Below are 20,527 nucleotides of genomic sequence, written 5' to 3' on the forward strand. Positions count from 1 at the left end.
GGCATTTTCAGAAATGATCGTGAGAATTCAATATCCAAGGTTACTGAGTGACTACATAGAAAATCATAATTTTAGCTGGGCATGGTGGCACATATTCTAGTCCCAGCTCTTGGGAGGCTGAGGATAATCAGAACCTTCCGCATCATCCTTGATTACACAGTCTGTTTGAGGCCAGCCTGGGCTACATGGGAACCCTATCTCAAAAAATATACAAAAAGGAAAACCCTAATTTTGAAATCACTTTTTCCAGAGAAATTGGAAAAAAACCTTCCTATTCTTGTTCCCATTTCACAGTTCTGACAAGAAAAGCCTTGGGCTCCTCGCTGTGGTTACCATGGCACCAGATCACACTGTAGCTTCCAACATTAGCTTTGGAGAATTATGATTAAGGAAAATCACCAAATAAGCTCCCTAATGTCAGAGAGAATAAAGCCCTTCCCTTAGTTGGATTAGCCTGTGGGCAGTAGGCCTTTTCACCACAGAAAATGCAGCTCTTGGGTGTGGAGGTTTCCAGGGAAGGTCTGCTGCATGGGAAAGCAGAAACAGAGGCAAAGGTGAAGGGAGCCATTGTCTGTTTCCTCAATGCCCAAAGCTCTTGTCAATGGAATACATAACTTAAAGGAGAAAGGGTTGGTGAATAAAACCCAAATGACTACAGAACTCCACTGCCAAACTAAGTTTTCTCAATTCTTATTTAAAAACTTAAAAAAATTAGATTTATTCATTTTATGCATGTTTTGCCTGTATGCATGTATATGTATCATGTGTGTACTTGCTGCCCTCAGAGGCCAGAAGAGGGCGTCAGATCCCAGAACAGGAGTTCTGGGTGGTTGTGAGCTGCCATGTGGGTGCTGGATAATGAATTCAGGTCCTCTGCAAGAACAAGTGCTCTTAAATGCTGAGCCATAGTTCCAGCTAAAACATTTTTATTCATCAGTTGTATGTGAGTGTACACCTATGTTCCATGGTATGAAGGTGGAGATCACCGAATAACTATGGAGTTCTCTCCTTCTACCACCTGGTCCTAAGGACTGAGCCCAGGCCATCAGACTTGGCAGCAGATTCTAACCTAGTCAGGTAGCGGGTCTCAATAACAGATTTTCAGCCAGAATAAAAAAATAAATAAACAAACGAAGAAAGAAATGTTGTGGAAGAAAGGAGCTTACTAGTTCAGTTCTGTTTTCCTGAGCGAACATGGTACCTGCTAAGCCTCAAGCCTCTTATGGAAGACTGCTGGATGGCAAACATTTGTACTGTGTAGCAGAACTGGCAGGAACAGCGGCCCCAGGGGAAGTTTCCGAGAGGCCAACGGGAGAATGACATACCTATTTTGGTAGCACTGTAGATGTTTTCAATAGGGAATATTTCTCCTAGTCCATACAGAAGAACCTTGGCCAGGGCTGGAACCAGCTGAGTGGTAGTGATCAGAACATTCACACAGTTCTTCCTAGGAGGAAGGAGGAGGAAAAGAAAATGGTGAAACTGAAGCAACCTAAGAACAAGAGTTCAAATGGGCCAGCTCTTCAGGGTCTGACTGAAAAGGAACCTCAAAGAGCTGAACATTGCTGGTCAATGCATTGTCAATGTTATGTTACTCTTCTTCTTCTTTTTTTCCCCCAAGACAGGGTTTCTCTGTATAGCACTGGCTGTCCTGGAACTCACTCTGTAGATAAGGCTGGCCTCGAACTCAGAGATCTGCCTGCCTCTGCCTTCTGTGTGCTGTTACCACGCCCAACTCAATTATCACTCTTATTCAGATTTTATTTTCTAGACTAAAGGGCAGAGGGGCCAGTGAGATGGCGTGATGCTAGGAATTGAACCTGGGTCCTCTGCTAGAGCAGTAAATGCTCCTGCACTGAGCCTCTCAACCCTCATTCCCCAGCTCTGGCCACTGCTTTCACTGCATTTGTTAGCTATCAGCACCAAGTCTTCTTGTTCTGGACACCACACTCTAGAGACAAGTGCACGGAGGACAGCTTTCATTTGTGGTCAATTTTCAGTGGAAATGAACTCATAAGACACTATTCACATTCTCTCTGCTTGTCACTCAGTAAGACACAAAGATTCCCTAGGTCTTTACCTCCCATGGATTTCTATCCTCAGTGTGGTTTTTTTTTTTTTTTTTGGTCCCCCAAATTATAGACATGAGGAAGAGAGGAGCAACAGGATACTGGTACATGCTATGGCTGCATTTATTTTCCATCCTAGGCTTCAAGGTAAAATCTCCTTAATCACCCGCATGTCTGCATGTATATCTGCATGCCAGAAGAGGGAGCCAGATCTCATTGTAGATGGTTGTGAGCCACCATGCAGTTGCTGGGAATTGAACTCAGGAAGACCATCCTAGGCTTCAAGGTAAAATCTCCTTAATCACCCGCATGTCTGCATGTATATCTGCATGCCAGAAGAGGGAGCCAGATCTCATTGTAGATGGTTGTGAGCCACCATGCAGTTGCTGGGAATTGAACTCAGGAAGAGGTCTTAATCTCTTCAGTGCCTACCTTCATTTTTTTTTTTTTTAAAGTTACATTTATTGTGTATGTAGAACTAACACCATTAGACTTGGTAGCAAGCACATGTTTACTCCTTAATAAATCTTTTTTTTTTTTTCCAAGACAGGGTTTCTTTGTAGCTGTCCTGGAACTCGCTCTGCAAACCAGGCTGGCCTCTAACTCACAGAGATCCTCCTGCCTCTGCCTCCCAAGTGCTGGGATTAAAGGTGTGCACTGCTGCAACCACCACTCATTCCCTTAATCTTCTTATTGCATTATTTCTCCTCCTTTTTGTTCTCGAGACAGTCTCAAGAAGCCCAGACTGCCCTCAAACTATATAGCTAAGGATGGCCTTGAACTAAGTCCTGATCCTCCAGCCTACACCTCACAAGACCTGGAGTCACAGGCGTGCATCACTATGCCTGTTTAGAGAGCTTTTCATTGAAATTCTGCTTTCTTCTTTTGTTTTCCCCAAGACAAGGTTTTTTTTTTTAATTTATTTACTTATTATATATATAATATTCTATCTGCGTGTATGCCTGCAGGCAAGAAGAGGGCACCAGACCTTATTATAGATGGTTGTGAGCCACCATGTGGTTGCTGGGAATTGAACTCAGGACCTTTGGAAGAGCAGGCAATACTCTTAAGCACTGAGGCATCTCTTCAGCCCAAGACAAGGTTTTTTTGTGTAGCCTTAGCTGTCCTGTAACTCGCTGGCCCGAAACTCAAAGATCAGCCTCTGCCTTCTGCTTGTTGGGATTAAAGGAGTGCATCACCATTGCCAGCTCATTTGAGCCTTCTAATCCCTGATCCTAAACTCCATTTTAGGGGATGGCCTAGCTTGGACAAGTGATAGGAAGCAGTGTGTCCTTGAGAGGTGAAGATGAAAGGAAACATTTCTTTACCTAGACTGGATGAGAAGCAAGGACTTTAGCGCAGTCCCTAACCAAGAGTCCGTCAGAACTTCGATCTCTGCTCTCAGTCTCTGCAGTGCTTCCTTCCTCTGCGGGCTGAGGAGGCCTTCAGAGAAAAGCAGACACATTTGTTATCTGACAACATAAACTTGCTATGACAGTCAATTTGATAGTCAGCATGATGGGATTTAGAATCGCCATGGAAACAAATCTCTGGTCATATGTGTGAGGGATCATCAGAATTAGGCTACTGAAGTAGGAAGACCCACACCCTAAATGTAGATGGGCTGGGGTCCTGAACTGAACACAAAGGAGAAAGCAGCTGAGCACAAGTAGTCTTCGCTCTGTTTCCTGACTGTGGACTTGATGGCCAGCTGCCCTCTCCTACTGCCACTGTGACACAAAATAAAGCCTTCTTTCTAAGCTGTGCTTATCCGCTGCTGTGCTGCAGACCAGGAGCTAATATACTTGCTATACAAAGAAGCAACTCCCATGAGCCCCTGAGGTTATACAGTCCCCATGGTTTAGAAAACTTTGAGAATGGTACTACTCAATGTGACTCCTCACCAAATTGTTTTCTTCCCTATGGGCACACCATAACAGGACATAAGCATCATAGTGAGGTGTTGTACAAGCTTCCCTGCACAGAAACATGCCAGGGTGAAGAACCAATCCCCTGCAGGATATTTACAGCTGAAACAACTACAGTTGACAGCAGACAACACATTGCTCTAGGACACTAGATTAACTGGGCATAAAACATGATAGATCTCATATAGGAACCCACTGTCAGACACTCTGAGTTACAAAATTTAAAGAGCAAGTGTGACTCAGAATTATAAAAAGTCCTGTATTATAGGGAGATATTACTTTTTTTTTTTTTAAAGGCAGTCTTAGTATGTAACCCCGGCTAGCCTGGAACTTACTATGTAGACCAGACGGGCCTTGAACTCAGAGATCCACATGCCTCAGCCTCCCTAGTGCTGGCATTAAATGTATGTGACACATGTCTGGCTGGTACCACTTTTTAAATGTTCTCCCAAGCAGGTTCAGGTGTGCTGTATCATTTTCTCCAGGAACTGAGGTCTAGTCAGTAGGCAGGAAAGGATCAGACACTTAGGCTTGGGGGAGGGGAGGATCTGAAAAAAGAAATTAGGTTCCTGAGAGCTAGAAGCCCATGATTTTGTCTCTTTGCTATCAGAAGGCTGTCACAGGATGACCCAACTAAACTTCAAAGCCCCATCTCTGCTTTCAGCCACAGACTGTGACATGGCAGAATGTTCTCCTGTGGAATCCACACAAATCCTAAACTTCATGCAGCACTGTGTGCAGTCTTTTTTGAGGGTGAGGGCTCATAGTTTTAACTATTTTCTTATAAGAGCACATCGCTAGTAAATGAACGACAAAATTGGAAAGTGCATTGACCTCAAGTCAGAGAATGTGGCCAGCCTACTAATTTGCTCTATATGACTGTGTTATGCTATGCTTGCCCCTATGATGGATGCTAATTTGTCAAATGTCAATTGTCAAATGAGGTATTTAGAGTAGATTTCTATAGTGATATTTTATTTGTGTTTTAATAAAGCTTGCCTGAAGATCAGAGTGCAAAGCTAGCTACACTAGTCAGCCATAAAGTTCAGGCAGTGGAGGCATACACCTTTAATCCCAGCAGCTACACTAGTTAGCCATAGAGGCCAGATGGGTGGCACACTAGAGAGAAACAGGAGGAGACAGGAGCTCAGGGTCTCAGTCTGCAGTCACATTGAGGACAGGATGGCCCAGCCTTGGTATAGGTAAGAACTCTCTAGTGGTTGGCTGCTTTGCTTTTCTGATCTTCCGTTTGATCCCCAACATCCTTTTTATTTTTTGCGCTACAGATTTCTAATGTCTCTTCCATTTTGAACAATCCATGAAACTACAACATTTCTGGGCAGATAATATTTCCAAGGCCTTTCAGATAACAGCACATGAACACTGCCACTATGATCCTGGACCTATTTCCCAACTATTTGAGTTGCCATGATGAGTGTGGATATTTGTTCACTATGGCAGTCTTAATTAGTACCAACAGTGGCTGTAACTCATTAAAAATTCTGCATCAAGGGCTGGAGAGATGGCTCAGTGGTTAAGAGCATTGCCTGCTCTTCCAAAGGTCCTGAGTTCAATTCCCAGCAACCACATGGTGGCTCACAACCATCTGTAATGGGGTCTGCTGGCCTCTTCTGGCCTGCAGGCATATACACAGACAGAATATTGTATACATAATAAATAAATAAATATTAAAAAAAAATTCTGCATCAAATGTGATATATTGAGGTGGCTATAGTAGGGCATGCCTAGCGTTTCAGTACTTGGGAGCAAGTTCAAGGATAGACTGGGCTACCTAACAAGACTGTCTCAACAACCTACCAACAAACCAAGCAACCAAAATAATAATCTGTGGGATGTATTATGGTTTAGATTTTACCTATTCTCCAAAAGCTAATGTAATGAAGGCTTGTTCTCACTGAAGGTGCTTTAATGTGATATTAGGAACCAAGCTACCTTCACTCCTCCTCCCTCTTTCTCTGCTGCAATGAGATGACCAGCCTCTCCCTGCCATGATGTTCTGGTTGGCCATTAGTTCAAGATAATAGGTCCAAATGACCAATAAAATAAATAAATAATAAATCTTTCATCCTGTTAAACTGATCATTTCAGGTATTTTATCACAGCAAGGGAAGTCGACTAACAGCACATTTTCTTTAAAAAGATACTTGTCTAAAGAAAATAGCATAATCATCAGAAGTTACATTAAGAGGATTTAGGAATGTAGAGCTTCTACTGAAACTCCCATTCAAACAGCCATCAATGGTGCAGAGCCTTAACTATCATCTCCCATTCTTTTTTTTTGTGTTATTGGAGACATGTAGTATTGGAGCCTATCCTGGAACTAGCTCTTGTAGACCAGGCTGGTCTCGAACTCACAGAGACCCACTTGCCTCTGCCTCTGGAGTGCTAGAATTAAAGGCGTGCGCTACCACTGCCTGGCTCCATTCTTTTTTTTTTTTTAATATTTTTTTCTTGAAAGAAGATTTCTCTGTGTAATAGCCCTGGCTGTCCTTGTAGATCTGTATGGATCCACCTGCCTCTGCCTCTTGAGTGCTGGGATTAAACACCACCATTGCCTGGCTTGTGTTTTTTGTTGTTGTTGCTTAAAATACAGATTTAACATGACATAAATTCCTAAGAATTAATTAAGTTGCAAGGTGGATTAAGGGCACTCTCAGAAAGGAATGCAGGAAATCATTAAGAAACAGATTCAGACTGGCTGTCCACACTTACCACCCACGTTGCTTTTATGTTTGTCATAGATCTCTCTCACTTTTCGATAGCGGAAGGCCAGCTTCCTCATCCAGTCCACACCTCCCTGAACACCCACAGACGAACCGTGACCACTGCCTCCTGAACCACTGAAACCATCCGTTGAGAAACTATAGTTGCTGCAGAGAGAGGGGATATGAAAATTAAAATCCATACCTACAGGGTATGAGGTTAAATGTTACCTGAGATTCTGTGCCCTGTTCCTTGTGTCTAATAAACAAAGCTAATACTTTAAAACTCTTCTCATGGATATTGGTTCTGTTGGTGTTGTTTTTATTTTTTGAGGAAAAGCTTCATGTAGCCTACACTAGTTTCAAGTTCTATAAGTAGCTAGGTAGCTGAGGCTGGACTCACACTCCTGATCCTCCTGTCTCTCCCTTCCAAGGGCTACAACACCAGTGTGCCCCACCATGCATGTCCAGTCTCTCCTGACCTCAGGATGAGATGATGGTGACCACTGAAAGGAAAGTAACCTAAGCACCAGCACCCCACAGAGGCTCACTGTTTTCATTAGTAACAGAATACTATACAGTGGGAAAAAAGCAGAATATATGGCTATGTAAATATAATTACAGCTATGTGAAAAGGAGAAACAGAACCGGCCATGGTGGCTCACATCTAATTCCAGCATTTGGGAGACTGAATCTGGAGGAGCATAAATTAAGGTCAGACGGGCTGCATAACAAGTTCTGAGCAGCATAGGCTAGATTTTTTCAAAAAACCCAGCATGTCAAAACAGGACTCAATACATTAAATAAAGCTGCTAAGAAGCCAAGACATGGTGGCACATTGTACCATACCAGGCTTTTCCTTTTTGGTCACCAACCAGCTCCTAAATCATGACACAGAGACTTATTAGTTTTGAATCTCAGCCTAGCTTGGGCACGTTTCTGGTGAGGTTTTTAAACTTGACCTGTTTCTCTTTATCTCCTTTCACCTTGGGGCTTATTATCTTCCTCCCTTCTGCACATCTTACTTTCTCTGCTTCTCCGTCTCTGGCTAGACCACCTAGGTGTCTCCCTCAGTTCTCCTCCTCCTTCTCTTGTTCTTCCTCATCCTTTTTTCTGAGCCTAGATTTCTCCTCTTATTTATTCTCTTTGCCTCCTAGCCCTGCCTATCCTTCACCCGCCTAGCTACTGGTCATTCAGTTTATTAGACGAATCAGGTGCTGTAGGCAAGGCGAAACAAAAATGCAACACATCTTTTCTTAATTAAACAAAGGTAACACACCTTTACACAGCTGAAGTAATATTCTGTAGCATAAACAAATGTAACATATCTTTTTAAATTTTTTTTATTTTTTTATATTTATTTATTTATTATGTATACAATAGTCTGTCTGTGTGTATGCCTGAAGGCCAGAAGAGGGCGCCAGACCACTTTACAGATGGTTGTGAGCCACCATGTGGTTGCTGGGAATTGAACTCAGGACCTTTGGAAGAGCAGGCAATGCTCTTAACCACTGAGCCATCTCTCCAGCCCACAAATGTAACATATCTTTACCTAGTTAAAATAACATGCCTTTAATCCCAGCAAGAGGCAGTTGGATCTCAGGCTCAGAGGACAGCCTGGTTTATAGAGCAAGTTCCAGGACAACCAGGGCTATACAGAAAAATCCTGTCTCAAAAAAATTAATAAAAAAACAAATAAAGCTGCTAAGACATAAAATAGGAAATTGGATCATTCACACATAAAAGAAAACAAACAATAATATATAAGCAAACAAGCTATATACAGTTTGACAGGAGGCTTCCAAGAGACAAATAAAATCTCAGTCATTAAAGACACGACACATGAGCAGCTGCTGTCTGCGAGAGAGGGGTTTCCTCTTTAGTGCTACATGGACAGGTGTGTCTAGCTCTGCTGTGCCATTAGGAAATTATAGATGAGCCAGATGTGGTGGTACACACTTTAAGTCCCAGCACTCAGCAGGTAAAGGCAGGCAGATCTCTGAGTTCGAGGCCAACCTGGTTTATAGAGTAAGTTCCAGGACAGTCAAGACTACACAAAGAAACCCTGTCTTGAAAAACTAACAAACACCAAACATAGATAAAATGCTTAATTTTAGGGAAGACACAGGAAAGAACATTTTACCTATGAAAAGGGATAAAACATTAAAACAAATTAACATGAAAAGACAGGATAGTCTTTTCTTCTCAAGTCTTTAAATGTTTGGGTGTCTTTTAGACAAGATCACCGGATCAAGGCCACTGGAATGGCTCAGTGCGTAAATGTGCTTTCCACACAACCATGGCGACTGGATTCAGTAAAGGAAGGAGAAACCGAGTGCACAGTTATTTTTTTCTGACCTCCACAAGCGTGTGTGCACGCATCTGTACATGCAATGACAAGAAATAATAGGTATTTTTAAAAGGATCAGTGGGTCAGAAGAAAGAGTAACCAACAGAGGAATGAGGAGACTGAGTTGCCAATGGGACGGCCCTGGTTTAATTTTCACAAGAATACGACAGTTGACTATTATTCGTAGGGTTATTCCTGGCACCATCAAAGCTCCACAATTACGGGGTAAAGTTCCTGATGCTTAAGTGCAACTACGACCGTCTAGTCTAGAAGCATGATTTCTCTGACAGAGAATCTGTGTGAAGGGAAACCAGCATACTTTTCACTCTGAGATGCCGGCTCAGCATCCAGTGTCACTACCTGAGATTTCTTGGGGTGATCACTGAGGCCTCTCTAAAGGTGCCTACACCCGCTCCCCTCACAGATCAGCACCACTCCACTTCCTGCTCTGCTCCCATCACTTCTCTACCGCTGCCTCAGCATATGTCAGGGTCAGTTACATTGGCCTTGGACTCTTCTAACAGTAGACAGCAAGTGTTCTCATCTTTCTCTTCCTCTGCACTCAGTGTTGTGCACATACTGGGTGTACTGATGTTCAAGGCATCACCGTGTTTACCACACCTCAAATCCTGGCCATTGTCATCAGAAGCCACATCTTCCACATGCACCTGGTCACACTCCTGTTAAAAGACAAAACGCACTATTTCACTCCAGGGAAGAGAAGTGCTATCACTACCATGTAAAGGACCACATACAATGGCAGAGGATGAAATACTTTGTCATCTCTCTGGCACGTGGCCAAGTACTTTAATACCTGATAAACAGCAGACAGTCTTTATGAAACTTCTTGACCAGTTCTGTCACTCAATTCTGCTCTAAACAGTTCATTTCCTCACTGCCAGTGTCTCTGCCTCTATGATCTTGATTAGATTGTAAATTCTATAAGATATGCTGTAGGACTCAGAGCTTATATCTCCTTTACATCATTTAAGATTCACTTTGTTATTTTATTTTGAGATAGAGTTTCTCTGTGTAGCCATGGCTGTCCTGAAACTCATTCTGTAGACCTGGCTGGCCTTGAACTTACAGAGATCTGCCTGTCTCTGCCTCTCAAGTGCTAGGATTAAAAGTGTGTGCTACCACTGCCCGCTTGATTTACTTTATTTTTTTATTTTTGTGTATGTGTGTCTGTAGATGTGTATATGTGCAAACTAGAAAGAAAGGCAAGAAGGGGGATCAGATTTCCTAGGTCTAGAATTATAGGTAGTTGTGAGGCACTTGGCCTAGCTGTGTCCTGGAACTCGCTCTGTAGACCAAGCTGGCCTCAATCTCAGAGATCTGTCTGCCTCAACCACCCAAATGCTGAGATTAAAGATTTGCACATCACTGCCTGGATTGTATACAATTAATTTTTGTAGATGAAACAGATGTTGAAGTACGGCATCATAAGAGAACTGGCTGCTCTTCCAGAGGTCCTGAGTTCAATTTCCAGCAACCAGGTGGTGTCTTACATCCACCTGTAATGGGATCTGATGCCCTCTCCTGGTCTGCAGGTGTACATGCAGAAAGAGCATATTAAATACACAAATCTTAAAAACAAAAAACAGAATAGTTGGAACAGAAATGCCTACCTAAATATATGCATAAGCACAGGCCATCTAAGTCAATGCTAGATCTAGAACTTGTATGCTAAAGGAAGGGGAAATGATTTTCTCAGGATCAGACAACTGGTGAGTGGTAGAAAGAGACAAGAAGTGGAATTTTCTGTCAAGCTCAAATGTACCAACTGCCTCAACTGGCAGCTTGATGTGTTCCCTGGCACTAGTAGAGCACCTACATCAGAATCCTGGGGAAGACTTTTAAAAGTGCGTATTCTTGGGTGCATGGCAGACCTACTCGAACTTCTGGAATTGAAGTTCTAAAATCTCCAATTTTAAGACACTACTCATGGGACTCTTATGCCCCTAAAGTTGAGAACTATTGACCCGGGGGCAGAAACACATTCAGGTCAAATTCTTCCAGAACTTTCGGTCCTGAGTGCTCACTATGTCTAGAAAATCAGTACAATTTGGGAATAATTATTGGCACACAGTAGGTTTCCAACTAATGCTCACTGATTATAAAGTATGCTGTCTCAATTTGTCAACAAGTGAGTTGAGGGCAGGTTTAAAGGATTGTAGAGCTGAGGTAAAACCACTGCTGTTAGAGCCACGGGAACCTGATTTGCTGGAGAACTAGTCTGCATTTAAACCACTGCTGTTAGAGCCACGGGAACCTGATTTGCTGGAGAACTAGTCTGCATTTAAAGAGCAGGGCTTACTGTGTATTTATAATATGTTCTTTACTTCAAAACTACTACTTTTAGAAGTGAGGTAGTACATACACACTGCAGAGTGTGAAGACATGGAGTACAAACAGCTTTTCCCTCCCCACCTGTCCTGTGCCCCCACAACCCACTCCTCTGGCCGGAACATACGTGACTAGTTTCTCAAACAAGATGACTGCTCACACCCAGGATGGGACCATGACTTTTCCAGCCCAAGACTCCCACACTGAATTTTTCACACTCCCAATCCTGGGATCTGCTGGACCATGTTTACTTCCAGAGGGAACACCAAAAGCAAAGCCAAGAGCTTCACCACACCTTCTCCGCATGCTCCATTCACCTATTCATAAAATGGTGAGAGAGTACTCGGAGCTTCACTTACACACAGGTAAAAAACACAAGGAGAAATACAGTCAGAGCCATGTATGGTATTGTATGCCTGTAAAGCCAGCACTCAGGTGGCTGAGGCAGAAAAATTTTAAGGTTAAAAGTCAACCTGGGTTATACAGACCTTGTCTCAAAAACAATCTCCAGAGCCGGGCGGTGGTGGCGCACGCCTTTAATCCCAGCACTCGGGAGGCAGAGGCAGGCGGATCTCTGTGAGTTCGAGACCAGCCTGGTCTACAGAGCTAGTTCCAGGACAGCCTCCAAAACCACAGAGAAACCCTGTCTCAAAAAACCAAAAAAAAAAAAAAAAAAAAAAAAAACAATCTCCAAATGAAAAACAACAAACAAGGCCAAAACCAAGCAAAAACTATTAAAAGTTTCTATCTATAAGAAAACACAGAAGAATATCTTTGCCATTTGAGGGTAGGAAAATAAACTTTAAACAAGAGTTAGAAACATTTTAATACAGAAGAAAAAATGTAATAATAATTCTTTATTAAAACTAAAAATTATGGATTTCCAAAAGGCATGGAAAAGTTAGAATTATTTAAAGAAAATATTTATAGTGCATATATGATACCAGGCTTTGATCTGTGTCATATAATGACTTTTGAAAAATTATTCTGAAAAGAAAAAAGTCAATTAAAGTGGACAATAAAACAGCTAATAGCAACGAGTTATACTAATCATCTATCAATTAGAGACCAAAGGACCAAGAAGGTAAATTATTGTTTTTAAAAAGGTAAAATTAAAGAATAGTCAAGATATAATCAAGAAGCTGGGCATAGGGACTGGAGCTGATTCAGTGGCCAAGCATACGTCTGCTCTTCCAGATGGGCTGGTTCATTTCCCAGCACCCAAAAGGTGCTTTTAACCCCAGTCCCAGGGGATCTGGTGCCCCCTTGGGGCATCATGGACAAACATAAATGAAAACACCCACACACACCTTCAAAAAAAAAAAAAAGACAAAGAAAGAAGGAAAAGGAAGAAAATATTTTTTCTAAAAGCAGTAGAAGGCTATAGTGATGCACACCTTTAATCCCAGAACTCAGGCAGTAGAGGCAGGATGATCTCTGTGAGTTCGAAGCCAGCCTGGTCTACACAGTTTCAGGCCAGCTAGAGCTACATAGTGAGATCGACTCAAACAAAACAAAACAAATAAAAGTGATTATAAGGGCATATAAATTATTTAATAACATATTAGATTACTGACTTTTATAGTAGTATTCCTGTATTTTACTCCCGAATAAAGTAACCAAAACAATAGTAAATTTTTATTTTTTTGGAGACAGGTCTTGAAACCATGATATTCCTACCTCAGCCTCCTAATTGTTGGTGTTACATGTGTGTGTTACCAGACCTGTCTCAAAGGGGCAGTTCTGAGAAATCCACAAACTTTCTTTCTTAGTACTACTCTTTCTATTAACTCCTGTGCTTAAAAATCTGTTAAAAACATCTAAACTCTTTCAACAAACTCCAGCTGGTAGAGTGCTAACACACAGAAACCCCTGTTCACACTGCATAAACTCCTGCACCGTGGCACACCTGTGATTCTAGCTCACAGAAGGTAGAGGCAAGATCACAAGTTCAAAGTCGTCTTCAGTTACATAGTGAGTTTGAGGCCCCTCTGGTTTATAGGGGACCAGGTCTCAAAAAAAGAAAAAAAAAAAAACACCCAAAATATCACATATCCAACTCTTTAAAAAAAAAAAAAAAACAAAGCAAAATCAACTAAGTCTAAACTAGCACACCCAGATCTAGTGCTGTGACACTGTTCTTCCCAGAGAAAGACGCTTGTGGTGTTCTCTTAGCATAACTGCTCCACCTCTGGTATATCTAATTTCCCACCTTCTAAATACAAGCAACGGCTCTAACAGAAGCAGAAAAACAATTTAAACCACTTACCTCTAAGTCATTGAAAAACAGATGTGTATCAGCCACTTCAAAAATCATTTCTTCCATTGTTAAACCTGAGCCAATTACTACTGTTGGGTCCTGGAACAAAAAAGGAGTGAGAACAGTGTTTGATGTTACAACTCTGGTCACAACACTGGTTCTAACTTTCAGATATTTTGAAACAACTTTGAGCCATGTCCAAAACAATACTGGTCACACACAATACTTCAAACCTTATACAATTTCACTATCATTTATAAGAACCTGGGATTACAGAACATAGAGGCTATGGACAGTTATTACTAAAAATGTCAAGATTTCAGTTTTAGAAACCAGTATTTTCATAAAGTTATAATTACAATTCAAATACCGCTACTGTAATGTGCACCTTTCTGCTCCTATGACACACGGAACACTGGGAACCTAACAATCCTATCAGCCAGAAAATAAAGAAGGCCGGAGTCAAAGTATGTGCAGGACAACCATCGCAGGTTGCTTTAAAACTAAGCAAGGTCACTTAGAACATAACTATTTTCCTAAGGGATTTAGGGATGTAGTTCTGGAGCTTGTCAGTTGGTCAGACCGTGGAAAGTACTTGTAGAAGAGATTCCTGGCAATCCCAGATAATTGGGAATAGCAAGACAGTGAACAATTGTGGCGCACGCTTTTAATCCCAGCACTCGGGAGGCAGAGGCAGGTGGATCTCTGTGAGTTCGAGACCAGCCTGGTCTACAGAGCTAGTTCCAGGACAGGCTCCAAAACCACAGAGAAACCCTGTCTCGGAAAACCAAAAAAAAAAAAGTAGAAATGAAGCAACACGATCCTGGAGATAATGTGTAGAGAAACACAGTTCTGCAGTCAGGAGGCTGAGGCAGGAGGACTGAGCTCAGGGACAGTCAAAGTAACAGTGAGACCCTGTCTCGACGAAGACAGACACAGAGCTAACCTGCCTAAGCTCATGCTTCTGCTACAGTAATGTTCACATTGAAGATTACACATACAATTCAGTTTTTAAAAAGCACATCTACTTTAGATCTAGGGGTAGTGGTTCACACCTATAATCCTAACACTTGGGAGGCTTAGAGGCAGAAGGATAATTGACATTTAGAGGCCAGCCTGTGCTACAGAATGAGACCTAGTCTCAAAACAAAATAAATTTAACAGAAATCATATGACAATCTGTACTATCCATACTGCTACCCATACTATGGTCCTGTAGCGCCTGTACTATGTACGTGTACTACGCCTGTAGTGTACCGCCTGCACTACTGGACCGTTTGCGAGCCAGGCAAGTGGCTGGAGATTGAAATACACAAAAACACAGAGACACCAGAATCTTGGGACAGTCCCAAGAATGTCCCCTATATTGTGTTTCAGGGCAGCTTATATAGGAATCCTTAACGAATAGCCACGCCCCAGCCAAACCCACCAAAAACCACTCCCCTGCCATAAGGAACTCCTGAGGGTCTTGTGCTTAGAGCAGCTGCAAACACAGGAAAACAAGTTGTTTTGCTCAGAGCAACTGCAAGCATAACAAGTTGTTTACAGGAAATTCAGGGTCTGGAGGTCCACAGTCCCCAACAACAATCTATTTTATCTATATGTTTAATTTGTTGCAGAATATTGGTTTAACTATAAAGATATGTTGCATTTAATTATTTAAAGATGTGTTACTATTTTACCTTGCCTGCCTGAGGCACCTGACTTATCTAATAAAAAGCTGAACAGCCAATAGCAAGGGAGGAGGTATAGGCAGGACTTCGGGCAGAGTGAGTAAGTAGGAGGAAGAATTTAGGCTTGGGTAAGGCAAAAAAGAAAAAGGAGATGCTAGGGGCCAGACAGACAGACATGGAGGAAGCAGGAAAGTAGGACATACAGAATGAAAGAAAGGTTAAAAAAAAAAAAACCAAGGCACAACATCGGTGACTAGAAACAGGTTAGATTAAGTTAAAAGAGCTAGTGGGACAAGCCTAAGCTAAGGCCAAGCGTTTATACTTAATAATAAGTCTCTGTTAAACAGAGAAACCCTGTCTTGAAGAAAAAGAGAGACAGAGAAAGATAGATAGATAGAGAGAGAGAGAGAGAGAAGGGATTTAAGGCTTAGTAGGTCAGTCTTATGAATATATAACCCTTAGATTTCATTAAATTCAAGTAAGTCTTATTCCTACACTTCAATGCTTATAAAATTAATTAAAAACACTCTTATTTGCCGGGCGGTGGTGGCGCACGCCTTTAATCCCAGCACTCGGGAGGCAGAGGCAGGCGGATCTCTGTGAGTTCGAGGCCAGCCTGGTCTACAAGAGCTAGTTCCAGGACAGGAACCAAAAGCTACGGAGAAACCCTGTCTCGAAAAAAAAAAAAAAAAAAAAAAAACCACTCTTATTTATTTTGTTATGTGGGGGCTGGAGAGATGGCTCAGTGGTTAAGAGCACTGGCTGCTCTTCCAGAGGTTGTGAGTTCAATTCCCAGCAACCACATGGTGGCTCACAACCATCCGTAATGAGATATGGTGCCCTCCTCTGGCATGCGGGCATACGTGCAAACAGAATACTGTATACATAATAAATAAATAAATCTTAAAAAAAAATTTATTTTGTTATGTGTGTGTTTAGGCATGCACATTGTTGGAGGACAACTTGTAGGGAATTAATTCATCACTTTTAAACCTGAGCCTGAACTCAGGTTTGGCGGCAAGCACTTTTTCCTGGTAAGCCATCTCATCAACCTGAAAACGCACTCCTGAACACCTTCAGCTTTTAGTACTTCTCCTAATCAAGTGTCTAGCTTGACCATCAAACCTACCTAGTTATGGAGCCTGCCCGGCAGCTATGTGGTCAGGTTTATACATGGAGAGTTCAAAATCAACAAGGTAGGGCTAGCTGCCTAGCATTTTTGAGGCCCTGGGTTTGATCCCCAGTACTAGGGATTTTGTTTGTTTGATTTTTTTTTTTTCGAGACAGGGTTTCTTTGTAGCTTTGGAGCCTGTCCTGGAACTAGCTCTTGTAGACCAGGCTGGCCTTGAACTCTCAGAGACCTGCCCGTCTCCGTCTCCCAAGTACTGGGATTAAAGGCTTGCGCCACCACCACCAGGCTTTATTTTTAATTTTTATATGTATGGGTGTTTGGTCTGAATGCATACAGTGTCAGCAGAGTGCAGAAGAGAGTGTTGGATCCTCTGGATTGGAGATACAGGTGGTGTAAACTGTCATGTGGGCGCTGGGAACCAAACCAAAAACCAAACTTGTTGCTCCTTTATAAGAGCAGCAAGTGCTCTTAATTACCAAGCCATCTCTTGAGCCGCAATCACTAATACTCATATATATAAAAGCAAAAAGTCAATAGGGCAAGACAGGCAGCAGAGAAAATGGATTTTCTACCTTAATAGTTGGGAGAGTTAGGTCAGCTGCTCATCTTGCCAGAGGAGGGATAGTTACAAAAAAGACTGAATTACCTTTCCATACTTCTGAGCATAGGATCCAGTGAGAAGGGAATGAAATATGATGATGGTTTCATCCAAGTCCCAGAGAAATACCCGCTGGGGGGGAGGGGAGACAAAAATGAGTTATCTGTCAATTACAGTGGAATCAAATGAGAAACCAAAACTAAAAAATAAAGTCCACAAATACGTGGGAGTTTAATAACACAATTTTAGACAATCAATGGTCCCAAAAAGAAATCTAAATAAAGTTAGAGATGAATGGTAGTAATTAATATATTGTAAATAAATATATTGAAATGAATGAAAACACAACATATTAAAATTTATGAGACACAGTGATGGCAATGCTGAAAGGGAAATTTTAGCTGTAAATGCATACATTAAAAAAGAAGGAAGCAGCTGGTATGAGAGCATTCCTTTGATTCCAGCACTTGGGAAGCAGAGGCCTGGGATCTCTTTGAGTTTGAGGACATCTGGATTTATACAGAGAATTCCAGGCTAGCCAGAGATTCCCAGTGAAACCCTGTACCAAAAAAGCAGCTGACATGAGTGCATGCCTGCAACCCCAAAACTGGAGAAAGAGGCCAATCTAGGCTACACAGCAAGAATTCATAACAAAGGGAAGAAGACAAAGGAATTGGAAAGTCTCAGAGAAGGGCTTATGTTTCACAAGCCTAAAGCTCTGGGTTCAATCCCCAGTCCAAGAAGAAGAAAAATCTCAAATTACAGCCACACCATACTATTTAGACAAGAACGGCAAACTAAAGCTAAAGCTACCAAAAGGGAGGAAATAATAAAGTAGAAAGAACCAAAAGAACAGGGTAGTAGAGAAAGCCAATGAAAGCTGTTGGGGAATACTATTTTCAGGTGTGTGACTTTTGTTTACGCTGCATTTGTTTAACTCTGTGAAGCTGTTACTGTGCCTGTCTAAAACACCTGATGATCCTAATAAAGAGCTGAGCAGCCAATAGCGAGGCAGAAGCAAGGATAAGTGGGGCTGGCAGATAGAGTACAAACAGATGGAGAAATCTGGGAGGAGAGAAGAAGAGCAACAGAAAACAAGGAGAGGAGGGCTTCAGGGGCAGCTACACAGCAAGTCAAGGAGAATGAAGAAAGGTATAAAGAAGTAAACAAAGATAAAAGCCCAGAGGAAAAAAAGCAGATGGGTTAACATAATAAAAGTTGGCAAGAAACAAGTCAGCTTTTCTTATCTTAAATTATCCTGACTACCTTTTGCCAGATTTTCTCCTTCTATTTATACTCTGCCTGCCAGCCCTGCCTATCCTTGCTTCTGCCTCGCTATTGGCTGTTCAGCTCTTTATTAGGATCATCAGGTGTTTCAGACAGGCACAGTAACAGCTTCAGAGAGGTAAACAAGAGTCACACACCTTAAAATAATATTCCCCAACAGAAAGCAACAGTGGGTTCTTTGAAAATATCAACAGAATTGGCATTTGCCAATACAAAGACAGAAACTCAAATTACTAAGATCATAAATGCAAGTGCAGACGATGTTATAGACTTCATAGAAACAAATGGACCCTGACTATGAATTATGAACAGTTGTATGCCAACAAGTTGGATAACCAGGTGAAATAGCTTAATTTCTAAGAAACACACAATACAATGTAGCACAAGTTTTAACTGGTCTTAATAATAAAAACCCAAAGTCAGATATTGGGGTAAATGCTGAAAGATCAGAGAAGGAGCCAACCACTAGAGAGACTTTTTACCTCTACTGAATCCTCAGACTGAAGGTGGCAAGATCCTGCCTCCAGGAATCCTCAGGCTGAATGTAGTGAGCACCTTCTCTGCTCAGTCATATCCCTTCCTGTCTCTACCTCCCCAGTGCTAGGATTAAAAGATGTGAGCCACCACTGCCTGGCTCTTGTTTCTCTTTAAGACTGAATCTATCTCGTGTAGCCCAGGGTGGCCTTGAATTCAGAGAGATCCGTCTGTCTCTGCCTCCCAAGTGCTGGAATTAAAGGTGTGTGCCACCACTGCCTGGCCTTTATGGCTAACTAGCGGCTAGCTCCGCACTCTGATCTTTGGGCCAGCTTTATTTGTTAGATCACAAATAAAAATATCACCACAATAAAACCTGAATTGGCTTGAGAAAAAGCAGAAAATTTGGTAAAGCCTGCTAGTAGTAAGAAGATGAAGATGAAGTCAGTAATTTAAAAGATTTTCCAACAGGCGGGAGAGATAGCTCAGCGGTTAAGAGCATTGCCTGCTCTTCCAAAGGTCCTGAGTTCAATTCCCAGCAACCACATGGTGGCTCACAACCATCTGTAGTGAGATCTGGTGCCCTCTTCTGGCCTGCAGGCATACACACAGACAGAATATTGTATACATAATAACTTGAAAAAAAAAAAAAAGGCCTTGACCCAGTGACCTCACTGGTGAATTATAGCAGCTATTTAAGTAAGAATTAACAGCATTCTTCCTAAATTTTTCCATAGACACACTGAAAAGAAAGGAACACTTTCTAATTCATGCAGTGAAGCCGATGTTACTCTAAGACCAGGCAAGACCACAGCATTGTGGAAAACGACGCCGGCATGAAAAACAGTAGCAAGCCAAATTCCCCAACATATAAAAATAACTGTGTATCATGATTGAGTGTGATCAGTTCTTGGAATGTAAGAATGGTTCAATCAATACATAAAATTAATTAGTGCAACACAATAAAAGAGGGAAACACATGATATTCTGAATTGATACAGAAAATGAATGTAACAAAAATCCAGTGCCTTTTCATTATATATATTTTTAAAAAAAATCAATAGGAGTATAAGATAATGTCTTCAATACATTAAAAAATAAAAACAAGGGGGCTGGAGAGATGGCTCAGCGGTTAAGAGCATTGCCTGCTCTTCCAAAGGTCCTGAGTTCAATTCCCAGCAACCACATGGTGGCTCACAACCATCTGTAATGAGATCTGGCGCCCTCTTCTGGCCTGCAGGCACACATGGAAGCAGAATATTGTATACATAATAAATAAATATTTAAAAAAAATAAAATAAAATAAAAACAAACCTAATGTTTTAATGTAATGTGTGATCTGAAAAAATATTAAAAATTAATCCCATGAAAAATAACATTTGGCTGATGGCTCAGTGGTTAAGATCCCTGGTTGCTCTTCCACAGGACCTAGGTTCAATTCCCAGCACCCACATGGCAGCTCACAACTGTCTGTAAGTCCAGTTCCAGGGGATCTGATTTCCTCACACAGATACAGGCAGGCAAAACACCAATGCACATAAGATAAAAATTGGAAAAAAAAATTAAAAAAAAAACCACTCAGGAATAATTTAACTAATAAAACAGATTTGCACAATACACTGAGATTTCTAAAATACTGCTGAGAATGGAAAACTATAAATATTCCCGGAGTAGAAGACAACAT

General features: G+C 41.6%; 1 protein-coding gene across 2 annotated transcripts in view; it reads right to left on the bottom strand.

Annotated features, from left to right (window-relative positions):
• Positions 1–20,527, bottom strand: part of Eya3 (EYA transcriptional coactivator and phosphatase 3) — an 87,341-nt gene that overhangs the window by 8,561 nt on the left and 58,253 nt on the right. For both annotated transcript variants that reach the window (XM_041651877.1, XM_041651876.1), the window contains 6 exons: positions 17,131–17,214; positions 13,689–13,778; positions 9,692–9,750; positions 6,731–6,888; positions 3,398–3,512; positions 1,326–1,447 (listed from right to left, as the gene is read on the bottom strand). In XM_041651877.1, coding sequence (XP_041507811.1) covers positions 1,326–1,447; positions 3,398–3,512; positions 6,731–6,888; positions 9,692–9,750; positions 13,689–13,778; positions 17,131–17,214 — 628 coding nt within the window. The remainder of the gene's footprint in view (positions 1–1,325; positions 1,448–3,397; positions 3,513–6,730; positions 6,889–9,691; positions 9,751–13,688; positions 13,779–17,130; positions 17,215–20,527) is intronic.

Source organism: Microtus oregoni, unplaced genomic scaffold (genome assembly GCF_018167655.1).
Source record: "Microtus oregoni isolate MIOR12 unplaced genomic scaffold, Mior012 000005F_ref0000423, whole genome shotgun sequence".
NCBI lineage: Eukaryota > Metazoa > Chordata > Mammalia > Rodentia > Cricetidae > Microtus > Microtus oregoni.